This window comes from Sporobolomyces koalae, assembly GCF_050403365.1.
Source record: "Sporobolomyces koalae JCM15063 DNA, S_koalae_JCM15063T_v1_ctg1, whole genome shotgun sequence".
Taxonomy (NCBI): domain Eukaryota; kingdom Fungi; phylum Basidiomycota; class Microbotryomycetes; order Sporidiobolales; family Sporidiobolaceae; genus Sporobolomyces; species Sporobolomyces koalae.
The window spans coordinates 1,284,789-1,312,687 of record NW_027481770.1 but is presented as its reverse complement, the minus strand read 5'-3'; the positions used below and the strand labels follow the sequence as shown (position 1 = coordinate 1,312,687).

The window sequence follows — 27,899 nt, the reverse complement described above, 5'->3', positions numbered from 1 at the left end:
TGCGGATCGTCGATGACTTGGTGTTGGCACGATCATCGACGTCTGCGCCACAGACTTTTCGCTGTTCTTGCCAATTTTTTCGCGAGCTGAGAGCGAACCGAGGCATGTCTGTCAGCGAGCATGTCAGCGCTTCCCAGGGATGCCTGAGACCACCGAGTCGTCAAGGTGCCTTCTCCCCACATCGTCGCTCCGGCTAGTTTGCGCGTCGACCTCGAGGTTCTGCTTGTCCGGCTCTTCAGGTAGCCACGGTGGGTTGAGCCATCACCGAGATCGGCCGAGTTCGACGAATGCGTACAGAGAGGGACCGGCGAAAGCGATCTCCTCGCTTTCTTGTCTCGTCTATAGCCTATGCTGCACAGCCTCCGCTACTCGACTCCGCTCACGCCACTCTATCGCCTCGCCAGACGTGTACAGACTGTTCGACCGTTCCTGACTTTTGCTCAAATGGCGCAATCGAGAAATGCCGACAACATCCTGTGGATCGGTACGACCTCCGTTGCTCGCGCGGTTGCCCTCCCAGTACACAGCTTTATCGCTCAATCAGATCATGACGTGTTTCGGGTTCCCTCTGCGTACAAACAGATTGCGAGATGACAGGCCTGAACCCGTATTTGCCTCGAGAAGGGCTTCGCGAAGGGCAGGCGTTTGTGCCAGACCGGATTTTAGAGGTGAGACGGCTCGTTCCTGACGCACAGTGCCAAAGTACGCTGAAGTAGGTACGATTGCATGTCCCAGATCGCTTGCATCGCGACAAATGCGAACCTCGAACCCCTCGACGACGGCGTCGAGTACATTGTCAACACCGACCGAGACGTCCTGGATAGCATGAACGACTGGTACGACCTTGCGGCGTTCCAGAAAGAAAGAGAATTCTTCGAGGCAAACTGACGCTCGAGGAACAGGTGCATCAAGCAGCACGCCAAGGTGAAAACCGCTGCCGCCTTGCAGCCCTTTCTCAGTCGCTGACATTGCTCGATCATCATTTCCAACTCGATAGACTGGACTCACGCAGGCATGTCTCGACAGCAAGTACACTATGGAACAAGTCGACTCTCTCGTCGCAGCCTACGTCGCAAAGCATTGGCCCCCTTCGAGTGAGGCTTCTCTCGAACCGTTTGGGCCAAGCAAGCTAATCACTGAACCTTTCGAATCATCTGCGGTGTCTCGTCTTCTTTCAGCCCCGGCGCTGTTGGCTGGCAACTCGGTTCACGCAGACCGGGCCTTCATCAACAAGGATTTGCCTTTACTCGCGGCGAAACTGCACTACCGAATCCTCGACGTGAGCTCGATCAAAGAGCTCGCACGACGGTGGTACCCGACCGCGGTCGCAAATAGCAAGCTGAAACGCAAAGAAGAGGCGGAACATCGGTGCGTTTCTCAAGCTCTTCTATCAATTCGCCACTGCAAGACGCAGACAGCCTCCCTCGAGCTAACCGAGCTTGATCATGCTTCATGAATAGTGCGCTTTCGGACATTCAAGCGTCGATCGCAGGTGAGAATCGCATTGTACTTGTCCGAGCATTTCACGAGAACTGACTCGACCCCGTGCGTCGATCGCAGAACTCAAGTTTTACCGAGAGCATCTCTTCCAGCCAGTCGAACAAAAGCAGTAGACTGTGTAATTCATAGCCAAACTCCTGCGGTGTGGAGCAATGCCTGTATACGCTGCGCGTGAGATGGGCGAGCCGATTGAATGCGGATTGGGTTTGGTTACAAATAAAATGTATGATGAGAATTTGCGCGGGATTACGCTGGTTGTGCTCCTCCAAGGCCCGGCTTCCCCTGGGCATTCTCCATAGACCGCATTCCAAGCGTGCTCTACCTCGGCAGGACCTTCTAGATCCTTGCCCTCCCCTTCCTCCTTCCCCCCTCCTTTTCTCCCGCCGTCGAGGTGAGTTAGAAGGCTCGATTCGTCGATCTGGAAAAAGCCCACTGACCGCACCCGCAGACCTCGTTCGATTCTCGTAGCTGTCTGTGCAGTCTCGCACTCCTCCACAAACACTTTCCCCGACCCTCGCACCCGTCGCGAGCGCTCGTATCGGACCGGATCGCCACCGCCGTTTTCCGCGTTTCCCTTTCTCCTCTCGCACCCGGCTCCATCCGCACTCCGGACAGCCCCAGCGCCCCGTCGCTCCTCGTCTCGTCCCTGTTCTTGTGTGAATAGCGCGATCCGGAATTCACTCTTGCCAGTCACGAGTGCACGATTCCCGCCTACTCTCACAACCAACCCCAAGACACCCCTCCGCCCTACTAAATGAGCACTCCTTCCTCCGGGAAACCCACCTCTGCCGCCGCCGCTCAAGCGCCTGGTTCGACCACCCCCAAGCTGAATTCGCCGTCGGCACCGTTCAACTACGCCGCCGCGGCCAAGAAGAGCAAGCCTTCGCCCGCTGCGGTCACTTCGGGAGATGTCACCGGCTACGTGAACGGCGCTTCGTCGTCCGCAGGTGCGAGCCCGACCGTGCCCGCCGCGACCGCGATCGCGCAAGCTGCCGGCAGCCAGTCGCCTTCGAACCCGACCTCGCCTCAAGCCCCTGCACCTCTCTCGAGGAAACAGAGCGTCAGGGTCGATGGCGTGAGCGTGCCCCAATCGAGGGTCGATGCCATCCGTACCGGAGCCGAGTCTGACGGTACGTTCTCGTCTCGCGCTTGTCTTGGCGTACTTTCTCGCGAGCGAAAGCTGACTCTCCCTTCTAACGGTACCAGTCGCGTTCGGTACCGCCGGAGACAAGAACGCTGTGCTTTCTTCTTCGCCCGCAGCACCGCCCGCGTTCAACAACGGCGCCCCGAAGGCATTCGGATCGGTTCCCGCGCAAGCCGCGAGCCCGACGTCTGCACCTTCGACGACGAAGCCTCCCATCAACTTGCACGCTTTCTTCACTGGTGGAGGATCGTCGAACGCGAGTCAGCAGTCGACTCCTCCGGCCCCGATCCCGACAGAGCGAAGATCGCTTGCGACGTACGACCCCCAAGCCCGCTCGCCGCAGCCAAGCACTTCTCCTCTCCCGCATGCTCACTCGCAGCTCTCGAACAACTCGGCTTCGTTCGTTCCTCGCGGAATCCCGGCGCCTTTCGTGCCTCAGCAGCAGCCTCCTCAGGCCTTCTCGCCGCCCACGCAGTACTACGGTCAATCCGGCTCCTACAAAGGTCCTTCTCCCCAAAATATCCCCAACGGAAACCCGTACGGCGGACCTGGAGGAGCTCCTTCGGGCAGCAGCGGTCCCGGATCGCGACCTGGATCGTTTGTCGGCAGCCCCAACATGCCCACTCGACCTCCTCAACATCAACCGCACCGCTCATCGTTCTCGCAACAGGCGACTTCTCCGAGAATGTCGAACCCTCCTCTGCCGCAGGGCATGTACATGGGTCAAAACGTGAGTATTATTTTTGTTCCGAACCACTTTTGCAAGCCAAGTCTGAACCTGACTTTTGGCCCGCTTGTCTGGCTTCAGCCCTATGCGAACCCCTACAACCCTTACGGCGCGCCTTACCAACCCTACCCTGGAGGCTTCGTACCTCAGGGTCCGGCTGGAGGTCCCCCTCCTTTGTCGAACTCGCCTGGTAATTCGACTCCCTCGACCGGTCTTCACACCCCGAAAGCGGGTTCTACCGTTCCTCCTTCGCCTTCGACCATCCACTCGATTGCGCCTTCGACTCCGAATTCCGCCTCGTTCGGCTACGCGTCCCCACAGCAACAATCCGCTGCGCTCCCGCGCGCGTTCTCGCCTCAGGTCGCAAACAACTCGACTCCGTTGCGATCGCTGAGCCTCGCTGGTGCCGCTGCGCCCGAGTTCAAACCGAACATGGACTCGCCCATGTTCACGATCACGCCGCGCAAATCGGCCGCGATCAAGATTGTCAAACCGGACGAGAGCATGCTCAAGGCCAAGGCCGAGAAGGAAAAGGCTGCGAAGGAAGCAAAGGACAAGGCCGCTGCTGAAGAAGCCAAGAAACGCGAAGACGAGAAGAAGGCCGAGGAGGAGCAGGCGAAAGCCAAGGCTGACGCTGAAGCCGCTGAGGCCAAGAAGCAAGCCGATGAAGATGCTGAGCAGAAGCGCAAGGCTGCCGAGGAGGAGGAGAAGGCCAAAGAGGCGGAGAAGAAGGCCGAAGAGGAGAAGAAGCAAGCCGAGGAGAAGAAGCAAGCTGAGGAGCAAAAGCAGGCCGAGGAGCAGAAGCAGGCCGACGACAAGAAGGCTGCTGACGAAGAGGCAGAGAAGAAGAAGCAACAGGAGGAAAAGGACAAGGCTGCCGCTGCCGCCGCCGAGGCCATCAAGGCCGAGCACGAGGCTGCCCCCGCGACTCCTGGTCAGGAGGTTGCAGGTCTCCACGTCAAGTCGTCCGAAGCCGATGCTGTTCGCGCCGAGGAGGAGACTTTCCGTGCTGAGGAGGAAGCCGTTGTCGAGCCGAAGGACCCCGCCCAAGCGCTCGCCGCTGCCCGCGAGAGTCTCAATGCCGACTCGGACGCGAAGGATGTCGCGCCTCCCGCCGCTCCTTCCGCTTCCCTCCCCTCGTTCCTTCCTGCCAAGCCCTCGACCGACCTGTCCCGCGCCTCGTCGACCGATGCTTCCGCCAAGACTGCCTCTCCCTCTTCCGCTGCCGTTTCTTCCGCTCGCCCCATTTCGGACCTCGCGAACGTCTCGTACCCCGAGTCGTCCAAGGCTCCCGCAGCCGAGCTCAACGTCAACTCGGAGCCAGGCAAGTACCGCTACGACCGAGACTTCCTCCTCCAGTTCATGGCGATCTGCCAGGAGAAGCCCGAACACTTGCCCAACCTCGCCGAGATGGGTATGGTCGGTGACGAGAACGCACCCCGGGGTGCTTTCGACCGCAGGAGTCGCGGCGGAGTGATGGGTCCCCCTTCGGCTTCCCGCACGGCCTCGAGCTCGGGTGCGTTCGGTCGCAGCGCGAGTATGGGTGGTGTCGGAGGTGCGTTCGGTGGCATGGGCAACTTTGGTCAACAAGGTTCCGGATCGAGCAGCGAGCAACGGTTCGCCGCTTCGCTCAACCGATCAGCCTCGGGTGCGTTTGGAGGTGCGCGCGGCAGCATGTCGCGCACCACGAGCCAGAGCGGCATGGGAGGTGCTTTCGGTGGAGGAGGAGGAAGGAACAAGAGCGAACGCGGCTCGAAACGACGAGGCGAGAAGGAGCGCGAGAAGGACGAGTCGAGGAAGCCTGGTCAACACGTTGCTGGAGAAGGATTCGAGGATGCTACCCTCGGACCTCGATCGGCAACTGGATGGGCCCCGTCCGTCATTGCTGGAGCGACTGGCAGTGCCGACACGAACTCGCCCGAGATGGTCCAGCGAAAAGTCAAGGCCCTCCTCAACAAGCTCACGCTCGAACGATTCGAGTCGATCTCGGATCAGATTCTCGAATGGGCCAACCGCAGTATCGACGAGTCGGACGGACGCATCCTCCGACAAGTCATCGCTCTCATTTTCGAGAAGGCAACCGACGAGGCGACTTGGTCAGAGATGTACGCTCGACTTTGCCGCAAGCTTATGGAACGTGTCTCGCCCGAGGTGCGCGACGAGACTGTCAAGGCGCAAGACGGCACGCCCGTCGCCGGTGGTGCGCTTTTCCGCAAATACCTCCTCACTCGCTGCCAAGAGGACTACGAGAGTGGATGGAAGAACAAGGAAGCGGCCACTGCTGCTGCCAAGAGCAAGGAAGCCGACGACAAGGCGAAGCAAGACGCGAACGAGGCGGCCAAGAAGGATGCCGAGGAGAAGGGCACCAAGGAGGAAGACCAGACCGAAGCCGAGTTGCTGTCGGACGAGTACTACGCTGCCCAAAAGGCCAAGCGACGAGGTCTCGGTCTCGTGCGCTTCATCGGAGAGTTGTACCGCCTCCAGATGCTCACGGAACGCATCATGCACGAGTGCATCAAGAAGCTGCTGGCCAACACGGAGAACCCTGAAGAGGAGGATGTCGAGTCGCTCTGCCGTCTCCTCACCACTGTCGGCAAGGTGCTCGACAACCCCAAAGCGAAGCAGCATGTCGACATCTACTTTACGCGCATGAACATGATCGCCAACAGCCCCAAGGTCTCGTCCAGGATCCGCTTCATGATCCTCGTAAGTTCTCCCACACTCTCCCTCCTCCCCGTCGTCGCATCTCAGCGTCCTCACTATCCTGTTGCACTGTAGGATGTCGTCGATCTCCGTGCTTCCCGATGGGCTTCGAAGCAAGCCGCTGCCGGACCCAAAACGATCTCCGAGATCCACGCCGATGTGAGTAGCCGCGCATTCGAGTATTTTACAAGTGCTTGTGCTGACCAAACTACTTCGCGAATCTCCCAGGCCCAAAAGCAGGCCGAGGAGTCGGCCCGCCGAACTGCCTCTTCGGGAGGCAAGCTTCCCCGACTGGGCGACCAGCTTTCGCGACCCAACTCTCGAAGAGGGCAAGGTCGCGACTTTGGCGTTGCTCAAGCCGGTGCCGATGGATGGACTACTCAGCCGCAACGACCGGCCAAGGCTGGTGATCTCAGCGGCTTTGGACGATTCCGGGAAAACCGTGACTCTTCTTCGAGTCTCTCGCTCGGCCCTACGGGCGCGTTTGCGAACAAGCAGAAGGCCAAGGCCGAGGCGACCCGACCGTCGACCCCGATCAACCCCTTCGCGCTCCTGTCTGGTGGAGGAGACGAACCGGAAGCTGCTGCTTCGACTTCGCAACGACCAAAGCTTCAACTCAAGCCTCGAACAAAACCTCTCGATGGAGAGGAGGGAGAGGACGAAGACAAGGAGGAGACTGCCGGCGAGAACGAAGAGGACGAGGACGATGGTGCGATCGACCCGAACGCATCGTCGATGAGCCGATCAGAGGCCGAGCGCAAGGCGACCAACTCAGTGCAAGAGGTTCGTCATCTTTCGGTCGTATTTTGCTTCTCCGAGAGATCGCTGACCTTTTCTGCTTTCCCGCTTTGCTAGTGGTTCGAGATCAAGAACGTTTCCGAAGGTGTGGCCAGTATCGAGGCTCTGCCGCAAGAGTACCGATCACTCCTCATCACCCGCATTGCCGAGGCTGCGATCCTCAAAAAGGCCGACGTGGTCAACATCACGCGCGACCTCTTCAAAGAGACTGCTTCCAAGTCGGTCGTCTCGCACGCGACCTTCCTCGAGGCGTTCGAGCCGGTCATGAAGACTCTCGTCGACACTGCGATCGATGCGCCCTCCGCCTACGGTTTCACCTCGTCGCTGTTGATGGGCGCCGGTGCGTCGAAGGAGGAAGTTGAGAAATTGACCGAGAAGATGGAATCGGAAGAGGGCGAGGAGGAAGTCGAGTACGGCAAAGAGTCGTTCTGGAAGGCGTACGACAAGGTCGCCCAGCCTGCCAACTAAAAAGGACACTCGTTCGGTCGATCGGAAATATTAAAACTGTATCCAATCTCTTTGCAAAGCGCACTCCCGCTTCCCTCGACCCAAATTGGCACCCGCTTCTTTCCCTCCCTGCATATCTATGTTGCGCGTGATACCATCGTTCCCAACGCCCAATCTGCTCAATCGCCACGCTTCCCTTTGTGTTTTGTGCTTTTCACGGATTTTTTTCCCTCGTGGCACTTATAATTTTTCGGATTCACCGTTTTAATTCTACACGCTTTTCCGATCCGTACCAAATATACGGTCCGCGTGGGTTACGGGAATTCTTGCGAAAGAGAAAAGTGGGCCGCTGAACTTGTCAGGGGTCAGTCGGGTACAGGAAGAAAGCGTGAACCGGACTTTTGGCCGAGCAGCTGCGTGGGTTCTTCAGGTGCTCTCCTCGTCCCTCTCGCCCTCATCCTGAACATTTCGCACCGGGAATGTCTTCTGAACTACCTTTCCCGATTCCTCTGCCCGACTCTGTCGATCCCAAGAAGCCGCAGGCGCTTGTGAGTGAACGGTTGACATTTTGCTTCCCCTCATTCGGCTGTCTCGCTCACGCTCGCTCCCGTTTCAGCCCGTGCCCGGCAGCAAGAAACCCGGAGGATCTCATGCGTACCGCAACGCGATCTTCTCACTGCCACAACCGGCCGATCCTCGCTATCCGAAAACCCTGTACGAAGCCTTCGACCTCGGCTTGAAGGCCTGTGGGAACCAACAGTTCCTCGGCAAGCGAGAGTGGGACGGTCAAGACTGGGCGAAAGAGTTGACGTGGGAGACGTACAACGAGGTCGATGCGCACCGCACTCGGGTCGGAAGTGGGTTGGCCAAGCTGAAGGAGCAGCTCAACGACACTTCCGACCGCTGGAACGTCGGAATCTGGTCGATCAATCGTCCAGGCAAGTCATCACGAGCTCTGTCAGACGTCTGGCCCGAGTCCCGCGCCATGCTAATTGCGAGCATGTCCTTTGTCCTTGAAACCCCCACAGAATGGCAGTGGGTCAACCTCGCGTGCGCTTCGTACTCGATGACTACGACCGTTCTGTACTCGACTCTCGGTCCCGAGGTTGTCGAATACATCATCAACCACGCCGAGTGCCCTGTCGTGTTTGTCGGCAGCGTGCACGTTCCGGCGATCCTCTCGCTCATCAAGAAACTCCCAACGATCAAAGCGATTGTCTCGCTCGACACTTGGAGCTCGATCTCTGCCAAGGGTGCTCGACCGGGAGTCACTGGTGGAGATGCCCTCAAGTCGTGGGGTCAATCTGTCGGAGTGCAAGTGCTCGACATCCTCGAGCGTGAGTGGATCCCGCACCGTCGCCTTTTGTCTGGCTCGATTGATCTTAGGACATTGTTACCATCGACTCAGTTGAAGCTCTCGGTGTTGCGAATCTGAGGCCTCACACGCCACCGGGTCCTGAGGATGTCGCCTGTCTATGCTACACATCCGGAGTACGTCTTTTGCGCGACTCTGACCCCTTTTGGTTGGCTTCGTCAGACTGACAGACGAGTTTTTTTTTTGTGCTCGCAGACCACTGGTAATCCGAGTGAGTTCGCAGAGTATTCTTATGACAAGATCGTCCGCTGATTGCGAGTTGAGTCCTGTAGAGGGTGTCATGACTCTCCACAAGTCGGTCGCCGGAGTCGCAGTTTCGTCGTGTTACGGCAACAAGCTCTACCCTGAATCGATTCACATCTCGTACCTGCCGCTCGCTCACATTTACGAATACTTTTGCGAGGTCGTGGCGATGACTTGCGGAGCTCGCATCGCTTTCTCATGTGGAGACAACCTTCGTCTCCTCGAGGACTTCGCGATCATCAAGCCCACCGTGAGCTTTGCGGACTTTGCTTACCTCTGGCGAAGCTAATGTCACGCGTCGTTCTAGTTCCTCGTGTCCGTCCCGCGTGTGCTCAACAGGATTTACCAGGCGATCAAAGCCCAAACGCTTGACGCTCCGGGCGTCAAAGGGGCGATCGCTCGCAAAGCATTCGCAGTCAAAGTCGAGAACCTCAAGACGACTGGCACCAAGAAACACGCCCTTTGGGATCGCATCCTCTTCAACAAAGTCAAAGCGCTCCTCGGTGGTAATGTCGAGTTGTAAGTGCATCGTCGGGCCCTAAGAATCCAGGCGCTCACAGTATAATCTGTGCGGATCCACAGCATCGGAACCGGTAGCGCTCCGATCGCCCCTGAAGTGCTCGACTTCCTGCGCGTCGCCTTCTGCTGCGATGTGGTCGAGGGTGAGTTGTCACGCTTTCGCCTGATCTCGTGCTCGCTTGGGGGATCCTGACGAGAAGCACTCGTCGCAGGTTACGGCATGTCGGAGAACAGTGGATGCGCGACTCGCTGCCTGCTGACTGACGCCTGGAGTGCCGGTACTGTTGGACCTCCGATTGTTGGCGTCGACATCAAGGTTATCGATGTGCCTGATATGGGATACACGAGCGAGGACAAGCCGTACCCCCGAGGCGAGATCTGTACCCGAGGTGACGGAGTCATGGGTGGCTACTACAAGGAGGAGGCCAAGACAAAGGACACGATGACGGACGACGGATGGCTCAGGACGGGCGACATTGGCTTGATCGACGAGCTCGGCAGGCTCAAGATTATCGACCGGGTAAAGAACCTGGTCAAGCTCAGTCAAGGAGAATATGTCGCTGTCGAAAAGGTAAAGGACCTCAAGCCTACTTTCACGAATGTGACTGATGCGGCGTTTCTTTTGTAGATCGAGAACATCTACGCGCTCTGTCCTCTTCTCGCTCAGATTTACGTTCACGGAGACTCGCTTCGAGACCATCTCGTTGCGATCTGTGTCGCTGATCCTGTTCAATTCGCTCGTAAGCCTCTCCTTTCTCGCCGCAACGCAGTGTACAACGCTCTCGTGACCCTGATGCTCACATTCTTGACATTCGTGTCGGTTCCAGCGTTCGCTTCCCGCATTCTCGGCCGTGAAATCGCCCCGACTGATGTCGCCGCGCTCAACGACGCGGCCGCCAATACGAAAGTGATCGAAGGGTTCGCGCGCGCGTTGGCGCCGTACGGCAAGAAGGCGCGCCTCAACAGCTACGAGCTCCTCCAGGACAACATCTTCATCACGGTCAACGTGTTCCCTCCCGAGGCGATGACTCCGACCATGAAGGTGCGACTCGCTGTGACCCAGAATCCGGTATCGTCGAGGCGACTTCTGACACTGATTCTCTCTCTCTGCCTCTCGAACAGGCCAAGCGCAACATTGTTGCCAAACTATACGGTTCGAAGATTGCCGAGCTGTACAAAGCGGCCGAGGGCAAAATCAGGAGCAAGTTGTAGAAGTATTGCATGTTCCCCCCCTGGTCTCGGACATGCCGTCTACGTTTTCTTGCGTGTAGTCTGTCTCGGTCTTTCTCTTGCTCTCTTCGTTGTCCTCGGCCGCGTTTTATGTCTGTGTAGGCCTACCTTGTTTCGTTCCGAGCGGCTCTTTACCGCAATCAGTGCAATCATTCGCAGTACCCTTTCTTGACAGTAGGGTTGGGGACTCGCAACGGAAGCAAGATCATACTGTTCACACAAGAGTCCTGCGCTGTCTACGACAGGCCGATCCTCTTGGCAGCTGCGAATTCGAACAGCTTGTCGTGAAGCTCAAGAAGCCACACATCTCTCGCCTTGGTCATAAACGTGCCATCCTTCTTTCTGCAAGGAAGCATACAACAGCACAGAGCGGATAGAATATGAAATGACCCGAGCCAGAGGTACCGATGCTTGGACAGAGGAAGGAAGAGATGAAACTAGTAATACTTATCTCGGAAATCTGGACGCCGTCATACTTTCCGATTACCCATATCATGGCCTCATTCAGCCGTTCAAGCTTGACCGGCACGCTCTCGAGAGCTCTGAAGACACCTACGAAGCGCGCGTATGCCGTACCATCGTTCGCGCCGTCATCGGCTTCGCCATTCCAAGTGTTCGATCGCAACCTCAAACGCAGCCAACGTGACCGAGCTGCTGCCCACAAGGAGCGGAGCAGGTTGACAGACTATGTCAAGGACGACGTTGCGCAGAGCATGGTCGATCGACTCCTCGTCAGTCCGCACCGCCCGTCTCCGACTCTTTTCCGTTCGCGCCGAGGCAACATGCTGAGACTCTTGATGCGCTATAGGATATCAAGCAACGGTACCCACTCGTGCTCGACGTCGGGTCCGGTCCGGGATTCCTCGCAAAACACATGGACTCGGAGATCACGAAGAAGGTGGTCATGGTCGACTCGTCAAGTGCGTTACCTTTCTGGTCGCATTCTCGATGGTATGGAGATTATCTGATCGAGATTTATGACATGTTCAGAGGGTATGCTGTACCGAGACGAAGACGTTGAATTCGATGGTAAGTCCAAGAAGCTGCAGAATTCTCGTCTGCGCAAACCCTGTGTCTCGAATGCTTGCACTCACTCCTCGTCAATCAGTTCCTATTGAACGGATACACCTCGACGAAGAAGAACTCGCGTCCCACTTTGCAGAAGATTCTCACGATGCCATCATGTCTTGCCTGTCTCTCCACTGGATCAACGATCTTCCAGGTTCGTAGAGCTCAATCTGACGCCCTCGAAGCATCGATACCGTATGTTGACTTTGTATTCGTTGGATTGGACAGGCGCTCTCATTCAGATCAAACGGACTCTGCGGCCAGATGGCGTTTTCATCGGATCGATGTTTGGAGGCGACACCCTCTTTGAGCTGAGGTGTGTGCATGCCATGGTCGAGACGAGTAAATCGATCGACTGACTCTGAACACATCGATAGAACGGCTCTGCAGCTGGCAGAACTCGAACGAGAAGGAGGAATCTCGCCTCGAATCTCTCCTATGACAGGTTAGTCTTGGCGATACCATTCCTAATGTTGTACGAATCACACGTTGATCGAATTGTTGCAGATTCTCAATCTGTCACATCTCTGCTAAACCGAGCCGGGTTCGCATTGTCGACTGTCGACGTTGACGAAATCCAGATCGCGTACCCGTCGATTTACGAGTTGATGGACGACCTCAAATGGATGGGAGAAGGCAACGCCGTTGTGAATCGGAGAAAGACGCTCAAACCCGAGACGGTCATGGCTGCTGCCGAGATCTACCGAGGTGAGATTCGCCGGGTTTCATCGCCTACCTCTCTCTGTTCACAGACACTCATGAGACGTACATGACGTAGATCTGCACGGACTCGAAGATGGAACGATTCCAGCGACATTCCAGATCATGCACATGGTAGGAATCTCTCCCACTTCGTCAGGCCTGACAGCACGAGCTCACGTGCGACCTCCGATGATCCTGCAGATTGGCTGGAAACCTTCACCAAACCAACCCAAACCTGCGAAGCGAGGTTCGGGAACAACGAATTTGGCAGACGTGATTGGAGACGAGGGAGCTACACCGTTGAAAGCATGATGATGGCACAGGCTTCAAGCGACGAGCACAAGAACAAGTGAGATACAGGGGGTACACACATCCGGTCGATATTGTCCATGGTAGTCCCTGATTCAACAGGCGTCTAGAGCGGCTTTGATCAGCTTTCTGTCCGCATCTTGTGTCAATCCAGCATATACAGAACAACTGGTTAAACGCGACACGTCAGATTATTCGGTTCGTGATGTACGTGTGAATGCGTATAACGAACCCGAACAACCCTGTTTTTGCGGGAAGTGCAACATTAACGAGTCAGCTGTGACCGATAGACGCATGTGCGTAAGGAAACCCTGCCACACACCTTTTGTCTTCGCATACCCTCCTTTGACGCCAAACGATTTCTCATCGTCATCTACATGTGAGTGTAGACTATAAGCTTTTAAGACCCACTCTCTGCTGGCGGACGACAGCACTGACAGGCTACAAAGAGGGAAGTATCCTTGCTGTAGAGGAAAGGAGTGCTCGTGCAGTTGTCATAGGTGTAGTCCATCTTTCCTAGATACTGTGTAGTGTGTCGAGAACGTCAAACACGGGTGAGGGTCGTGTTTGTAAACGGTGAATGGCTCACATCAGAGGAGATTTTATGAAATGGCACCGAGCCGTCTTCTGCGCTCAATACTTTCGAGCTTGTTTGGTATATACTCGAGGATGCCTGGTTCAGACAGACGTTGAAGTGTACTTTCTTCTGAATAGTCGAGAGCAGAATTGTGAATACTTACCCCATCAACTCCGCCACCGTCCTTGAAATCGGCGACCTGTATCTTTGTATCAGCTTCGAGCGCTGGTCTCATACATTCAGCACGAACATACCTCCCATGCATAGCTGTGGTTTTACGAACGACGAGGATGTCAGGACGCTGGCGTTCACACTGTGAATCGAAGAGCTGCTGCTTGGAAGACTTGCCCATATGAAGCGAGTCCGACGGAAATCTTTTCGGCTGGAAATTTGGCATCGATCCATGCCTGCACGGTTGTCGGGATCTCGAACGATCCGGTTGCAGGGGCACATTTCGAAGAGAACGCAAAATTTGGACCGGTCGTCTTGCTCGAGTACGTTACGCTGTCGTACGTCTGCCGTGCGCGGGAGCTTAGCTATCCCCTCCTTCCCTTGGAAAGTCAGAAAAACACATGACTCAAGGGGACTTACCATGATTGTGATGAAATCGAGCACTTTTCCAAACTCGCTCATATCTTTCGAAGGAGTTCCGTCTGAGGCGAGATACACCCCGGAAGATGTATCCATCGAGATGAGTTTGTCATTTCCGATCTTTTCTCGAATCTCTTGCAGCAGAAGGAGTAGGTTTGCGAGATCATTCTTGACGTCAAACTGTGCGAATATAATGGTTAGAGCTTCTCTGATCTCGGCATGGAATAGCCGCTCGCACATCTTGAGTATCTCCCGCTTGTCCCGGATACTCCCAATCGATGTCGATGCCGTCGAATGAGTTGTCGTTCATCGCTTTCACCATTGCGTCAACGAACGCCTTGCGCGTGTCCTCCTTGGCGACAAGCCCGGAGAACAGCGCTGAACCTGTCCACCCTCCGACAGTGAGTATAGCTTTGGCACCTCCTTTCTGCGCCGCTTCTGCGAACGTCTGCCGCGAACATCGACTCGTAAGCTCGAGCCATTCTTGAGAGCAAAACCGATGGACTCACTTTTGCCTGTCCCGTGGTACTCTCCCCTAGTGTTATAGATCCGCCAGCTTCCGGTACAGCGCAGAACCTGGAGCGAGTAATACGTGAGGCTCAACTTCCCGAGTGACCTTGACGACCAGAGCATCGTACCAAAATGCCGCGTAGAGGCCCGAGAAGTCGGCTTTTGCTGGATCATCTCCAACCCCTAATCGTAAGATTCGTCTGTGAGGAATGCCTGTCCTGCGCGTCCGTCAAGCACTGGGGATCGCTCACAGTTCTCGAAGAACGCAGTAACTTTGCCTCCCCCACCACCGCCACCGCCCCCTCCTGCTCCGCTGCTGCTCGACGCTGGTGCGCTGCTCGTCCCGGTCGACGATGCACTTCCGTCCTTGGTTCCTGCTGTATCCTTACCAGCGGTCCCCGTCGCGCTTGTATCGCCGCTCGACTTGCTCGCGGGTCCTCCCATGGAAGATCCGCTGCCAGAACCGGTGCCAGAACCGCTGCCCGAACCGCTGCCAGATCCTCCACCACTCGTGCCGCTAGTCTCACCCGAGGAGGCTGAAGAAGCCGAACTTGAGCCCAATAGCGATCCTCCGTCTTGCGTATACAGGTAGTATCCTCCGCCGCACAGAACGATCACAACCAAGGCGACCACGCATGCTATCACTGTCATCTGTTGATGCGAATGAACAGGTGTCGACGCATGTCTCCTTCTCAATTTTCTATGTCGTCTGTGCGTCTCTTCCTGGAGGGCCAGTCAAACGATCGAATGAGCTTCCTCGTCAGCCTGTACCGGTTCAGGAGCCGAGGAAAAGTAGCTCGGATCCCGGGACGTACTGGTAACAGAGACTCGTCACTGGAATCGCTGTCTGTAGAAGGCGCAGTACTGGACGAATCGTCGGGATCATCATCCGAATCATACTCGTGCTTTCGTCCCATGGCGGTCCCTCGAAGAACCTGGACGTCGGGAGTGTGTGTGAAAGCAAGTGTGAAGTGCGGTCAGATCCTCCTTGAACCGGAGCATGGTCCCTTGTTCCGTGGTAAATCCGATGCAAGCGATCAGTGCGCGAATTGAAAAGGTCTCTCGTTCTGTTTCCGTCGTGGATTGTGAGCTGTTTCTGAGAGTACTTTGAGTATTGCATACACTCCTAATGTCCCGACCGGCGGAGCTGCTGGGGTTTTGAACGCGGGATTGGGAAACAGGATATCCGGGGAAGACGAAAACAGAGTTCACGAGAGCGAACAGCATTCGTATGGTTATCGACGAACGGGAATAACAAAATCAGCACTGACGGCTTTTGAGGGGGTGCGACTGCAGAGTGGACGGGTTGTGTAAAAGTAGGGTACATGTTTTTCCTCGAGGCTAATGAGCGTGAAGAATGGTAAAAACGAGCGTGAGCTGTGGGAGTCGATACAGAGTGCAAATAGTAGAAGAACAAGAGAAAAGAATGGGAAGCTGGCCGCGCGCAAAGGGGCTCAGGCAACGATCACGATCTCGTATAAAACGTGGAACGCCCCGGTCCGCATCGAGACGTGCAGGCGTTTCTCGACCGGAGTTTCGGCATCGATGTTGGACTGTGTGTTGGAAGCTGACGAAAGGGATGAACCCCGGGAGGGCAGAGACGGAGTTTGCGTGGACGAGATTGCCGAACCGTCAAAGGTGAGAAAGATATGCGAGCCGGTGATGAATTGGGCCTAATGGAGCGTTGACATCAGTCAATCACCGTCTGACTCATCTCGGCGCGACGCTTGAAAGGGGAGAGAAAAATCCGTACAAGACGACCAGTGAAGGCATTGCGAATTTCGATAATCGTCGGCGAGATGGCAACTGTACCCAAACTGAAGATCAGTTGTGCTCGAAAGGGAGCAGAGCCAATTGCACTGACATATATATGGGAAGCAGTAAGCAACCTGCTCAGGTTTGGACTCCCACTCGATGAAGGGACCCTCGATGGGTTCTCCATGTCGGCCGACATGGAACGCAAAGTCTAGTTGAGGCCAACTTTCGTCAGCTCGAAAGCACACACGTGTGGGGGTATCGCATAAAGGGAAAAGAACGGACCGGCATAGACGAGCAAGAACTTGCTGTCTGCTATTCGGAACATACCCAACGTCGGGACCTCTTCGCAGCGTTTCGCGAGCGTTACAAAGTTGCGATTGTGTCGAACCGAAGGGAAATCGGGTACAGTCATGGTTCGCATGGATTCGAGGTCAATGATTTCGACCCCGCGCGTGCCAATCAGCGCGAGTTTGCTGCGCTGGAACTGCAGAGACGTGACCAGAGAAGGCCTTTTAACCGCGGACCGAAACTTGACAATGTCAGCGCCATTTCGAGCCGGTCAGCGACACAGCAAAGGAGCACCTACACGAAGAACTCTTTGTGCACTCGGAACCACTCGGGCCGTCCGGATCCAAAGCCGAGGAACCGATGACCTCCCGAAGCTCCCTTGGTACGATCGTTCTGGTTGACAGGTTCGAGCGCCTTGAATACACTCTCTTTGACTCCCGACTTCTTGGCGTCTACCATCCGTCGTTGCGTCAGCTTAGGCTGTCCTGACTGAACGGGTGAAGAAAGAACGCACAGATGACTAGGGTTCGAGGATCGGTATCCCCGACTTTGCCAACTCTGAAGAAAGAGACGTCTTTCTGACCGCTCAGACGTTGCGGGGCCTTGTTGGCTTGATCGAATTTGTTGGCAGTCTTTGTCGGAATGAGCGCTTCGAGTGCGTCTGTTTGACAAAGTTTGCGTTAGTCCGGAGGTTTCTAACGAAATGGCGTAAATTCATGGTACCTACAAGCTACGAGGACCTTGTTCGCAACGACGAGCAAGAACGAAAAGTCTGGCAAGACTGCACACTGCGTGATGCCTCCGAGATGGACGACTTGCTGCATCGATCCAGGTCTCCCTCGCCAGCCAATAAAGATCCCTTCCTGACATCCGGCAATCACGAGCCAGAGACCCTCGATTGTTTGAAGGGGTGTCGAGCAAGTTGGTTTGCCAAACTGATTCGTCCCTTGGGCTGGTCCTGCATTGAGCGAACCGATTGTGGATGTCGTACCGAATGTCGCGTCGGCAAGAGGGTCGAGTCGAACCACTCTACTCGCTTCCTGGCGCTGCTCCCGCAATGCGACGGCTTCCCTCATCTTGCGTTCCCATTCGAGACGTTGTGCAGGAGTGTCAACGTAGAGGTGTACGAGGCCATCGAACCGACCCATCTGGAAGAACGAGATTGGGTACAGAAGTGACGAATCTTGCGGAGCGTACGCCGAAGCTGATGGAGCAGACCCTTGTGGGTTGCTACCTGCCGAACGATTCGAGCGCAGATGGAACCCGGAAGATCGTGGCACCGGCGGTTCCGAAAAGGACGAAGCCTTGAGCTGAATCAGGTCGAGAGGGACAGGCTATCGAATGACAGTGCATCAGTGCGCGATCTTGCAGCCGAACTCATGACCTTGGAAGAAAAGATAAGCTCACTCTGCGACTGATCAGATATTTCTGTTTACCATCCCGGTCTGGTCGTGGCGCTTTGGTCGTAATGACTGTTTCATACGAGAAGGCGTTGTCGAGTCAACGTTGGCAACGACGAGCAATCTTGATGCCCTCAAACTCACGGTAGTTGTCGAGCAGTACGAGGTGCGCTTCTTGGAACTGATCTGTGAATCCACTACCTTCGGGTCTCCGATAGACGCGTCCCGACAAGAAGAATTGCCTTGATTCATCCAACATCTCGAGATCCTACAATGTCTCGTACCCAAAGAAACGATCAGCATTCTCGTCTGAGGACTGAGCACAAAGGAAGATTCATGGACTGACGTGCAAGTCTCCTTGTTTCCTGACCAAATTCCGCTCCCACTCTCTCAGGCTCACTTTGGCTTTCGTCTCTCCTACACCTCGGTCCGCTTCCTTCCCTTGCTGCTTGATCACCTTGATCGCTTCTTCGAGGTACTCTCGATCTTGCAAGTCTTGATCGGTACGTGTCGGCGCATTCTTGGCAATTTGTTCGAGCAACAGGATGTACCGCAACCCTCGGAACGTCGCACGGTTGTGAAACGTGTCGAACCCTCGTTTCGAAGCTTCGGGACGTTTGTGAAAGTCCTGTTTCGCAAACCAAAAAACCCCCGTAACAAACATTTCGTATCTTCCGTCAGCTCGAATGCCGTACAGGCGCTGCAAGTCGTAGCAAAACTCGTCGCAAAAGGTTAACTAACCATCAACAGTTCATTGAAACGAGGATTTTGTTCTTTCTCTTCTTTGAACAACCAGTCTGCCATCGGGAACCCAGTCGTGTATTGGATATAACTGTGACCCCACTCGACTGCGCTCATGAGGATGATTTTGCCAATCCCTCCTCGAACGACGAGGGACTCTTGCTGTTTCGCTCTCAGGGCGGACAACAACGTCGACGAATGTTGTCGAATCTCGGCAATGTTGAGCAAGATCGAAGCGAGGAAATGAGGTAATCGATGGGGTTGAATGATAGGAGGATTCGCGTGTTTGAGCGGTTCGACAAATCCCTGTTTGCAAAAGTGGCAAACGAGATGGTTTTCAGTCTGCCGTTACAGGGTACGACGACGCAAGATGGGCAACTGACAGTTTCGATCAAGTTCAAATCGTCGAGATACTTTTGTTCGCCGTGAATCAGTTCAAAGATCTGGTTCTGGTACGCAATCTCGGTCTTGTCGAGAGAATCGAGGATCGATTTCGGTACCGAAGAAGCCCAGTTGTCTGCTTCTTCGAGAGGCTGTCAGGTCAATGCAATCAAATACACGTCAGTTTATCGGCTCTTTTTTCTTTTCTTTTCAGGCAAGAACACAAGTTCGGAAAAGAGACTGACAGCCTCGACCATTCCCGAGTTTGTCGAGATGGTACTCCCTACCCGATGCAGGGAGTTCTAAAATGGCAATGATCGAGATGTTGAGTCAAGTCCGGACGCATCGGAGGGTAAAGAAATCCCATTTGCTCACTCGGGGTCGATTTGGACATGTGAAACTGTAACATCCTCCCAGGACGCTCCCATCGGAACTTGACACTCGCCCTTCAGCATTCTCTCTCGAACACACGAGACTCTCACACCGGGTCAACTCGGTCACGATCCCAGTCGGGATCTCTTCGCCGCCTGCAGTTCCCGATTCCGATTCGAGGTGATGGTCTTGTCGACTGTTCGAGTTGTCCGAATGCGGTAGTTCAAACAGGAACGCGTACACTTGGTTCGAGATGTCCGAATCGGTTAGTCGACTCGTCGAGAAGTCGACTTCGTGGAAATAGAGCGATTGTTGCAAGGTTCTCGCGATCGAGAGGGCGAGCGCTCGTTGACGAGAAGGTTGTTGAACCGCGTGCGAAGCCACAGGTGGGTGGAGAGATGAAGGGGAAGGGATCGGAGAAGTGATGAGAGGCGAGGACGCAGGCGTTGGGGATGTGATCGGCGCTGTGAGGGTCAGGGGCAAATTCGACGACAATGACGAGGACGAAGAGGAAGTCGGCAACGGAGGCGGCACCAACGAGGTGGACGGACTGGTCACTGGAGACGACAAAGAGGCAGGTGACGGCAACACCTTGACAATCGTGTCGACAATTTCTTTTCCGGTGAACCCCCAGTGTTCGACTGATCCTTTGACGCGACGCTCGCGCGGCACGTGGTCTTTGAGGTACACGGCCAGGTGCGACAGATACGCTGGATTCAGGAATCGATCTCGAGCGTCGTTCGCATCGGAAGGAAGCAAGTCCGAGGTCGAGGGTGAAGGCGATAGGAGCGAGTACGAATCGGAGGGTGCCGAGCGATAGTACGAGGTCGACACGTGAGGGGACAGCGATGACGAGTGAGACGGTTTGCGCTGGTCGAACGAATACGAATGCGAAAGCGAAGGAGACGGAGCGGGCGAAGTCTGCATGGTCGACGCATAGGCCGGGTTGTGCTGCGAGTAGGCCGAAGTCGAAGTTGAGCCGTATGAGCTGGTTCGCCCAGCCGAGCTCGCGCTCCAGCTCGCATCGACCGACGGGTTACGACGGTACGGCTGTACGGACTCGCCGCGAGACGACGAAGAGTAGGAATCGAACTGCGCGGACGAGCCACTACTCTCGAGCGGCGGGGACATGAGGATCGTCGGCTGTCGAGTTCTCGGATTGTACACGTCAGCCTCGGGTATCGGTTCGTCGTGAAACGAGTACGTTTGCGACGAGGGCGATCCTTGAGACTCGCGGTCTCGCAGCGAGAGCGCCTTGAAGTGCTCGAGACTTTGTTTCCGACTCGGCAACCCATCGAGGCGTCTCTCGGATCCTGACGTCACGACTGTCGGTTGATTCGACGCGAACGCGGATGCAGTACCCGTCGAATCGATCGAGCCCGAGTACGAGTAAACCGAATAGTGTTCGCTGTCATTCGAGAGTCTCACTTGCGTCGGATCCGACTGGTACGAATCGATATACGGCTGTTGATTCTGATTCTGGTACTGAGTCTCGTAGGGCGACTGAACCTGCGGATTGGGTTGCGGTGAGGATCTGTCCCGAGGCAACGGGGCGTACTCTGGCACGGGCGGCGGGTTGAGCGGGCGGCGATACGAAGCGGCTCGGGTCTGGGCATAGTGGGGGTATGCTGGACCCGAAGCCGCGCGGTGGTCCCTCGAAAAGGTCGCGCCCGAGCTCGACACGAACGTAACAGGCTCGACGGCGGGAGGCGGAGCGGATTGACCGTATTCGTTCCGAGTGTAGGGCAGGGTCTCGCGAGCAGTACTGTAGTCTGTACTCGGTGGTGGAGCCGCGGTTGCGCGCTCGAGGGGAGTTGCACTCGGATGGCGGGCGCCCCCACTCGCGAGTTTGTCGGGATAGGTCTGGTACATCGAGATGATCCTGCTCTCTCGCCATGCGTCGGTCGTCGGGGAGCTCGGCACTTCGTCGTAGGTGGGATACAGCGGGTTGAATGCGCCTGCTGGAGGTCGTGGCGGGGCAGGCAGAGGAGCTGGCGCCAAGGGCGGAGGGTGCGCAGGGTGCTGCTGTTGGTAGTACGGGTTGCGCGGCGGAATCGGTGGAGGCGGCACCCGCCGGGTCAAATTTGGATCGTCTCGTCGCGATGGTGGCGGCGAGGAGGAGGACGCGACGGCTGGATAGTCGGAATAACGGTACGGATACGGGGATTCCATCGCAGCCGGACCCGAACTCAGACGGCCGAGGGTGCTCGCGCTGCTGTGTAGCCCCAGACAAGTCTCGCCGTCGGTCGGATTGCTCCGAGTGAGACCGGGAGCGGGAGCGGGCCGGTGCAGTTGATGAGACGGAAACGAACGTCGAGCGAATCGCACCCGCTCGTCTCTCTCGTCACCTCGCCTGCCACCATGATGCAACGAACCCTGCGATCGGTGCAGCTCGTGCAGAAGCGTGCTGTGCACAACCAAGTGATCCGGATCCCGGCGTGAGTGCTCGCTCGTCGCTCGTTTCTGCCCGCCGTGTCGCGATCACGATCCGGGGTCTGACTGACCCCCCGTTGCTCGCACTCGTAGCAAACCTCACACTCCTCCTCACGTCTCCGAGGTGCAAGCGCCGAACCGCACCACCGTGTGGTCGAAATCTCAGGCTCAGCGGTGAGCAAACCACTCCCGCTCCGAGAACCTCTCCCTCCGCGCGATCCAACTGACGCCCTGGTTGTTGACGACACAGCACGGAAGCGATGAAGGGACCTCGATTCGAGCAGACTTCAGAGATGTTCCAACCGAGACCTTTGGCTGCGGTCGAATTGATCCAAGAGGAACCGATCCGACTGATCAACGCGCGAACGGCCGCGTGCGATGGTGGTCAGTTGAACATTGTTTGATTGCATTTCGAGCTAGTGCTCAACTATTTCTGCATTCTACTAGGAGGAGGACCTTTGGGCCACCCGAGAGTGTTTATCAACCTCGACAAGCCAGGCCCTCATATGTGCACGTACTGGTCAGTAACACTCCTCCTCTGCGCATTTAGAAGCAAAGACTGATTGCAGAATCGGGGTGTTTGTACAGTGGAATCCGCTACGAGCAAGAACATGCTCACGATCACGGTCACGGAGTCCCCCCCGAGGCTCACTGAAACGCGCGCCTTTTCTTTCTTCTTTCCTAGCTTCTAGTTTCGTTCTCTCTTGCCTTGTCATGTCGTTCCCGCTCAAAACCCCTAGATGGCACAGAGAGACCTAGAGAGAAAATGAGAGCCGCACACTTGTTTCGCCTGCTTTCTTTCTTTGCGGAATGTCAAGCAAGCATGTTACCTGTCGCTCTCCCAAGAGAGAGAAAGAGAGAGAGAGTGTTGTTGCAGCCACTCTGGAAAGATCTGCGAACTTGGAAACCGCCGGCCGATCTTGTCCTCTAAACCACATCTCGACACCCAACATGTCTGAAATCGACGACATCATCTCTGGAGGTTCCGTCGGTGCACTCGGATCGAATGGTCAACCTCAACAGATCCCTTCCACCTTTAACGCAGAAACCGCCGAAAACGATGAATCCGTAACGATCTATCTACCCTCTCTCTCGCTCCTGCAAAGGTCTGATGAACTGATCGAGTACCCTGGATGGGATGGGACAATGCAGATTGAGATGCAGTTTGCGGTGACTTGTGTCGAACAAGCCGAAACGTACTGGAAACTGATCACGGGGATCCAACCTTCAACCCTCAAGCGCCTGACCAAGTAAGATCAATACTTTCAATCATTTTGCTGTTCTCCCAACTCTCTCTTTGTTTTTTCGAGAGAGCGACTGATCTTGAAACGCACCTGGGGACAGATGGGACGATGAGATCATGGAGAGTTTCTCGAAACATTTCCCCGATTACCTCCAAGACAATGCAAAGAAACTGGAACGACTCGACGAAGACGAGATCAAGAGTGTCGCGGGCAAGAAACGTTGGAGAGAGTTCATGATGCCTTTTGAGAAGAAAGTTGGCAAGTCCTTTCTCTCTCTCTCTCTCCTAATCGAAATAACCCCTCAAGACGCTTACGCTTTCGAATCATTATTCCTATAGACGAGTACAACTTTGGAACTTTGATCCGATTAAACGCTCATGACGATTACACCGAAACCAACTCGATGTTTGGTATGCTCGCCCCTCTTTCGCTTTTCTGAAACCACCAGCTCAAACACCCGTATACATTTTTGTTTGAAACAGGTTACCGAGTGCAGTTCTACGCGATCGAGATTGCGAGGAATCGAAATGGATTGAACGACAAGGTTTGGAAAGATGCACAAGCGAGCAAGCAATAAAGGCTGCAGGGCTCAGGTTTCGAGTCGCTCTTCTCTTTTCTTTTGTACCTAGACGACACATGCTGCATGTGTGAATTGCGAATGTCTTTCTGCATTCTCACAGAAATGGTTACGCTGGATCCGTCACGATTCGAAAAAGATACCAGACGTGTCTTTCGTGACGATAGAATGCAGAAAGCTCCGAGTTTACTAGACGCAAAGACGGGGAGCAACGAGAGAAAAAGACGAACAAGGTCGAGATTACTTTATGCTTTGAGGGGAGAGAGAAGAAGAAGAAGAAGAAAAGGCGGAGAACAGAAAAACCCAACGACAGAACGAGCACGTAGAGGAGGACGGCGTTATTCCAGGAGATAGAGAGTGTGAGAGAAAGCGGGTATACGAGGCAACCTGGACGGGGGAACGAGGAGGACATGCGCAAAAGAAAAAAAAGAGAGAGTCTAAAGAGGGAGCAATCTGCAGTCGAGCAGGAGGAGGAGGTGGTGGCGGTAGTGGAGGCAATAATTGCCGGATTACTGTTTGCGAAGTCGTCTGATCTCAGTCGAGGAGAGAGATCACCTCGGTTTGCCGAGCTCGACAGAGTTTCCAATCCCTCCGTTTTGAGCGGCCAGTTTCGCTTGTGCCGACTGGGCCGACTTGGCAGCAGAGTACACGAGTCCAGCGATGAATCCGACCAAGATCGAAGACACGTTTGCAAACGTAGCTGGGTCTCCAAAGAAGATCAACTGGAGAGAGATGTCAAGGTCGTTAGGTCTGAAAACGCCGCCAAGAGTAGAGAACTCGTTCCCGGAGGAGGCTTACACCGGACGCCGCAACTGGCAGCTTGTTCAAAGCTCCGACCATCGAGAACGTGGTCGAACTGTTTGTTCGAATGCACCAAGCGGTCGTGTCTAAGGGAAAATCCCGTTCGCAGCGATCAGCCTTGGCTCGAGGGACCATCACGAGAGCACACTCACAAGAGATGAACACGGCAGCAGCACCAGAGAACGCCATCAAGAACAGCAACGAGTGTCTTGTCTCCTCAGGGCTGCGTTGAGAGTAGCGATTTTCAGCACTCACGCCAAACAGAGCCAAGACGGGAAAACGGAAACGTACAAATTGAGCGCGAGCGACTCGTAGGACCAGTCTTCGACGAGAATCGAAAACGTGACGAGCACCGGAATCGACAACAGGTTGTTGTAAAACATCGAGTCCCAGTCCTTGAAGTTGGTCACCTTGATACGCTTGCGCATCGCCAGCACGTATCCGGCCGAGACGAGGCAGTTGATCTAGGCCATGCAACAAACAAGAAGATGAGCGAGAAGCTCGATAAGATACGAGGAGAAAGCGCGAGGAACCCCGGCACATACCATCATCCAAGCGTAGCCGACATTCGACTGTCCAGCAGCTTTCGGGCTCTCGACGCCGTTCAAAAAGTTGATGATGTCTGGACTCGCCGCAATCAGGGACGAGACCACCTGTTATGCGAGGCACGAAACCGGCATTAGCCCTTGGACAACTTGTCCTTGGTTCCACGCGAGGAAAGCGTACCATGAGTCCGAACGAGACGAGGGTCAAAGGCGTGACGATACCGCCAAACCAGAGCACCTCGCCGTACGCGATCAAGATGATGGTCAAGTTTTTGAAGATGGTGTAAACGGGGACCGAAAGGTATTGCTGCGCGCAAGCGGGGATCGAACGAGGTGATTTCAGCTCGGCTTTTGGCACTCACTCGAGAGCACTTGGGGGGAGGACTCACGAGCGACTTCGAACCCGTGTAGATGACCGACACGAGCATGAACGAGATGGGGAACCATTTGCGGGCGTCGTCCTTGTCCCAGTCTCGGAACGTGATGACCTGTCGGGGAGCGCAGTTAGCTAGCTGCACGGCGCACGGACGAGAGTTGGGGGACGTACGCCTAGTCGTTTGGCAGTGATGACACACGACACGCACACGACGGACTGGATCGTGAGGAGGAGGAAGTTCATGTTGAAGTGCGAGCCCGACACGACAAACTTGTTGACGACCGTCATGAGGATCGAACTCGCGCAGTAGCACAGGATCGGCAGCGCCGGGTGGTTCATGATTTGGTCGGTCGGGGACGGATGAGCGCGCAATCCGCCGGGAGCTCCTGAACTGAACGAGGCCCGCATCGCCGGCGACTGCTGCCCGCTGCCGAGGCCAATATCCTGCTCCTGGTCGACTACGACCTTGTAGTCTCCTTTGCCGTCGCTTGCCATCCTATCGCGCGATCTCCGAGCAGCAGCGGGCAGGTGTCGAGTACGCGAAACGTAACGAGGGGCGATCGAACCGGCGAACGCGGAGGGGCGAGGTCACGGATCGAGGCGAGTCGGAGCGATGAACCACAGTCTGCGTTCGAACAGAGCGCAACGATTGAAAAAGAAGCTAGGGTCGAGAAAGAAGCAGCCGTTGCCCGGTTTAGAGTTGGCGTCGCGCAAAGGCCTAGACCGACTATGTAGGAGCCCCTGTCTAGAAGATACCGCAAAGCTCTTCACCTGGCGTCTGCTGTGCGCTGGCGCATGCTCTCTCTCGCGGACTGGCTAACAGCACACAGTGTGTACCTTGACCGCCGGATCGAGCTCGTGCAGGGTCCCGCAGGCCTGCATGTCGTCGCGCTCGCTGAGATCGCACCCTTCGAAACAAGTTCAGTGATCGACGCTTCTCTGAACCCCGCTTGTCCTAGCAGCTGACCTCGCTTGAACGGTCTGGACAGTCGGTACGATCCCCAAGTCGCTCGTCCTCTCGCATCGCACCTCGTCGTTGGCCCGCGAGCAAGTCTCGCTTGAACTACTCGACACTCACTCGCCTGCCCTCCGACTCGCGGTGCACGTCCTGTACGAATTGTGCCAGCGCGCGGAATCGCGATGGTATGGCTACTTGGATCATTCGCCCCAGGAGACGGTCTCGATCGCGCTGTTGTGGCGAGAGACGGCACCGGCGCGAGAATGGATCCGCGGTACCGACCTCGAACGTCAACTTGAAAGGACTGCCATCTCCGTCGTAAGGAAATTGTTCTGCTCTGGTCCAGCTCCAATTTCGGACAAGACTTACGAGATCGGACGACGACAGGAATCGCTCGCGCGTATTTTCGAGACCACTGTTCGCCCGCTATTCGCTGCCATCCCATCAGGATTTGCGCCAACTCTCGACCAATTCTTTCATGCGTACTCGCTCGTATCAACTCGAGCCTTTCAAGTCGACGCATACCACTGGCTCGCGCTCGTACCGCTCGCAGACGCGTTCAACCACTTGTCGCCCGGCGAGAACCACGTTCAATTCGCTTCCGACACCTGGGTCTGCCCCGAGTGTGGAGCTCTCGACGAATGCCTTCACGATGTAGGACGATCAGAGGAACCTTCAGCGATCGAGATTGAACGTTCCTCGCGAGCGGAAGAAACTTGCGACATGGTCACGACGGGTGAACCCATCTCCCCTGGACAAGAACTGTTCAACTCGTATGGTCCGTTGTCGAACGCGAGATTGATCGCCGAGTATGGATTTGCGCTCGAAGCGAACGAATGGGACCAGATCTCGTTCGATCGGGATCAAGTCGCGCGAGTTTTGCGCCAGTACCTCGATACGTTGATACCAGCACCGGTCGATCGATCAAGTGCAACAGGAATCGAGGAAATGGTCCAACAGGATGAGGAAGAACATCCATTGATCGCCATGCCGACCACCTCGAGAGAAGAAGGGCTGTACTTTGATGCCGACGCCAAACTCTCTCGAGCTCTGTGGCTGTCGATTGCTCTCCAAAGTATCGACGCCTACTACAGCAGCAACATTCAAATTGAACGTCTCGAGTCGGCTTCGAAGACTGCTCAGAAGGTCGCTCGCGAGTTACTCCGAATCGCCATTGCCGTCGAAGACGGAGACGACGCGACTGAAACGGGCGAATGCACAATCTTGATCGAGCACGTTTATAGCTCTGTCATCGAGGTGATCGCGAGGACTGTGCTCGACTTGTGTCAAGCTAGGATCGACGAGCAGTGTCGGCCCGAGTTGTCGGGTTCTGATCTCCTAGATCTCGCAGACGTGAGCACTCCTGCTCTCTCTGCGTTCGTCCGTGATCGAATCAAGTACGAGTCGATTGACCTTGTCTCTATTTCTCCCTCACATGCGCTGACAGATCGAGCACGACGACAAAATGAAACTGGCGATAGGATATCTGGCAAGTGAGAGGTTGTTGATCGAAAGAGTCGTAGAAAAATGGGAGGCTGTAATTGCATTTTTGTCCTGACGAGAGAGGCAGCGTGAAACAAAC

At 55.6% G+C, this 27,899-nt stretch overlaps 10 protein-coding genes across 10 annotated transcripts; 7 read left to right on the top strand and 3 right to left on the bottom strand.

Annotated features, from left to right (window-relative positions):
* Window positions 1-444: 444 nt before the first annotated feature.
* Window positions 445-1,613, top strand: REX2 (Rex2p; the record flags this gene model as incomplete). The annotated part of the gene is made up of 8 exons (XM_076675567.1): window positions 445-484; window positions 583-668; window positions 736-836; window positions 903-924; window positions 998-1,094; window positions 1,179-1,368; window positions 1,461-1,492; window positions 1,561-1,613. The coding sequence occupies 8 exons, from the start codon at window positions 445-447 to the stop codon at window positions 1,611-1,613; spliced, it is 621 nt and encodes a 206-aa protein (XP_076537651.1).
* Window positions 1,614-2,254: 641 nt separating this feature from the next.
* JCM15063_003645 (uncharacterized protein) lies at window positions 2,255-7,340 on the top strand (the record flags this gene model as incomplete). Its single annotated transcript, XM_076675566.1, has 5 exons — window positions 2,255-2,630; window positions 2,707-6,077; window positions 6,150-6,233; window positions 6,303-6,857; window positions 6,930-7,340. The coding sequence occupies 5 exons, from the start codon at window positions 2,255-2,257 to the stop codon at window positions 7,338-7,340; spliced, it is 4,797 nt and encodes a 1,598-aa protein (XP_076537650.1).
* Window positions 7,341-7,798: 458 nt separating this feature from the next.
* On the top strand, window positions 7,799-10,668 carry FAA2 (medium-chain fatty acid-CoA ligase FAA2; the record flags this gene model as incomplete). The annotated part of the gene is made up of 12 exons (XM_076675565.1): window positions 7,799-7,867; window positions 7,936-8,257; window positions 8,348-8,656; window positions 8,728-8,810; window positions 8,890-8,905; window positions 8,967-9,187; window positions 9,245-9,456; window positions 9,520-9,599; window positions 9,669-10,027; window positions 10,085-10,196; window positions 10,284-10,498; window positions 10,579-10,668. 12 exons carry the CDS (start codon window positions 7,799-7,801, stop codon window positions 10,666-10,668), a joined length of 2,088 nt encoding a protein of 695 aa, XP_076537649.1.
* Window positions 10,669-11,180: 512 nt separating this feature from the next.
* On the top strand, window positions 11,181-12,768 carry JCM15063_003643 (uncharacterized protein; the record flags this gene model as incomplete). Its single annotated transcript, XM_076675564.1, has 9 exons — window positions 11,181-11,417; window positions 11,495-11,606; window positions 11,677-11,715; window positions 11,795-11,908; window positions 11,983-12,070; window positions 12,132-12,199; window positions 12,262-12,462; window positions 12,533-12,588; window positions 12,658-12,768. The coding sequence occupies 9 exons, from the start codon at window positions 11,181-11,183 to the stop codon at window positions 12,766-12,768; spliced, it is 1,026 nt and encodes a 341-aa protein (XP_076537648.1).
* A 92-nt stretch (window positions 12,769-12,860) lies between these two features.
* Window positions 12,861-15,094, bottom strand: JCM15063_003642 (glycoside hydrolase family 18 protein; the record flags this gene model as incomplete). The annotated part of the gene is made up of 11 exons (XM_076675563.1): window positions 12,861-12,933; window positions 12,998-13,007; window positions 13,088-13,138; window positions 13,204-13,288; window positions 13,506-13,572; window positions 13,655-13,857; window positions 13,934-14,113; window positions 14,172-14,381; window positions 14,443-14,509; window positions 14,572-14,626; window positions 14,695-15,094. The coding sequence occupies 11 exons, from the start codon at window positions 15,092-15,094 to the stop codon at window positions 12,861-12,863; spliced, it is 1,401 nt and encodes a 466-aa protein (XP_076537647.1).
* Window positions 15,095-15,897: 803 nt separating this feature from the next.
* Window positions 15,898-21,555, bottom strand: JCM15063_003641 (uncharacterized protein; the record flags this gene model as incomplete). Its single annotated transcript, XM_076675562.1, has 14 exons — window positions 15,898-16,116; window positions 16,197-16,249; window positions 16,308-16,409; window positions 16,484-16,710; window positions 16,788-16,941; window positions 17,004-17,150; window positions 17,217-17,823; window positions 17,897-17,961; window positions 18,034-18,157; window positions 18,236-18,517; window positions 18,631-18,936; window positions 19,014-19,163; window positions 19,257-19,313; window positions 19,387-21,555. 14 exons carry the CDS (start codon window positions 21,553-21,555, stop codon window positions 15,898-15,900), a joined length of 4,662 nt encoding a protein of 1,553 aa, XP_076537646.1.
* A 189-nt stretch (window positions 21,556-21,744) lies between these two features.
* JCM15063_003640 (uncharacterized protein) lies at window positions 21,745-22,471 on the top strand (the record flags this gene model as incomplete). The annotated part of the gene is made up of 5 exons (XM_076675561.1): window positions 21,745-21,821; window positions 21,910-21,990; window positions 22,067-22,200; window positions 22,264-22,336; window positions 22,405-22,471. The coding sequence occupies 5 exons, from the start codon at window positions 21,745-21,747 to the stop codon at window positions 22,469-22,471; spliced, it is 432 nt and encodes a 143-aa protein (XP_076537645.1).
* Window positions 22,472-22,767: 296 nt separating this feature from the next.
* CHP1 (ribosome-associated Tef1p biogenesis chaperone CHP1) lies at window positions 22,768-23,637 on the top strand (the record flags this gene model as incomplete). The annotated part of the gene is made up of 5 exons (XM_076675560.1): window positions 22,768-22,884; window positions 22,969-23,066; window positions 23,161-23,279; window positions 23,399-23,470; window positions 23,543-23,637. The coding sequence occupies 5 exons, from the start codon at window positions 22,768-22,770 to the stop codon at window positions 23,635-23,637; spliced, it is 501 nt and encodes a 166-aa protein (XP_076537644.1).
* Window positions 23,638-24,188: 551 nt separating this feature from the next.
* On the bottom strand, window positions 24,189-25,854 carry VRG4 (GDP-mannose transporter; the record flags this gene model as incomplete). Its single annotated transcript, XM_076675559.1, has 8 exons — window positions 24,189-24,359; window positions 24,436-24,524; window positions 24,591-24,661; window positions 24,730-24,902; window positions 24,984-25,091; window positions 25,165-25,290; window positions 25,373-25,471; window positions 25,531-25,854. 8 exons carry the CDS (start codon window positions 25,852-25,854, stop codon window positions 24,189-24,191), a joined length of 1,161 nt encoding a protein of 386 aa, XP_076537643.1.
* A 300-nt stretch (window positions 25,855-26,154) lies between these two features.
* RKM3 (protein-lysine N-methyltransferase) lies at window positions 26,155-27,875 on the top strand (the record flags this gene model as incomplete). Its single annotated transcript, XM_076675558.1, has 3 exons — window positions 26,155-26,278; window positions 26,349-27,670; window positions 27,765-27,875. 3 exons carry the CDS (start codon window positions 26,155-26,157, stop codon window positions 27,873-27,875), a joined length of 1,557 nt encoding a protein of 518 aa, XP_076537642.1.
* Between the last annotated feature and the right edge of the window lie 24 nt (window positions 27,876-27,899).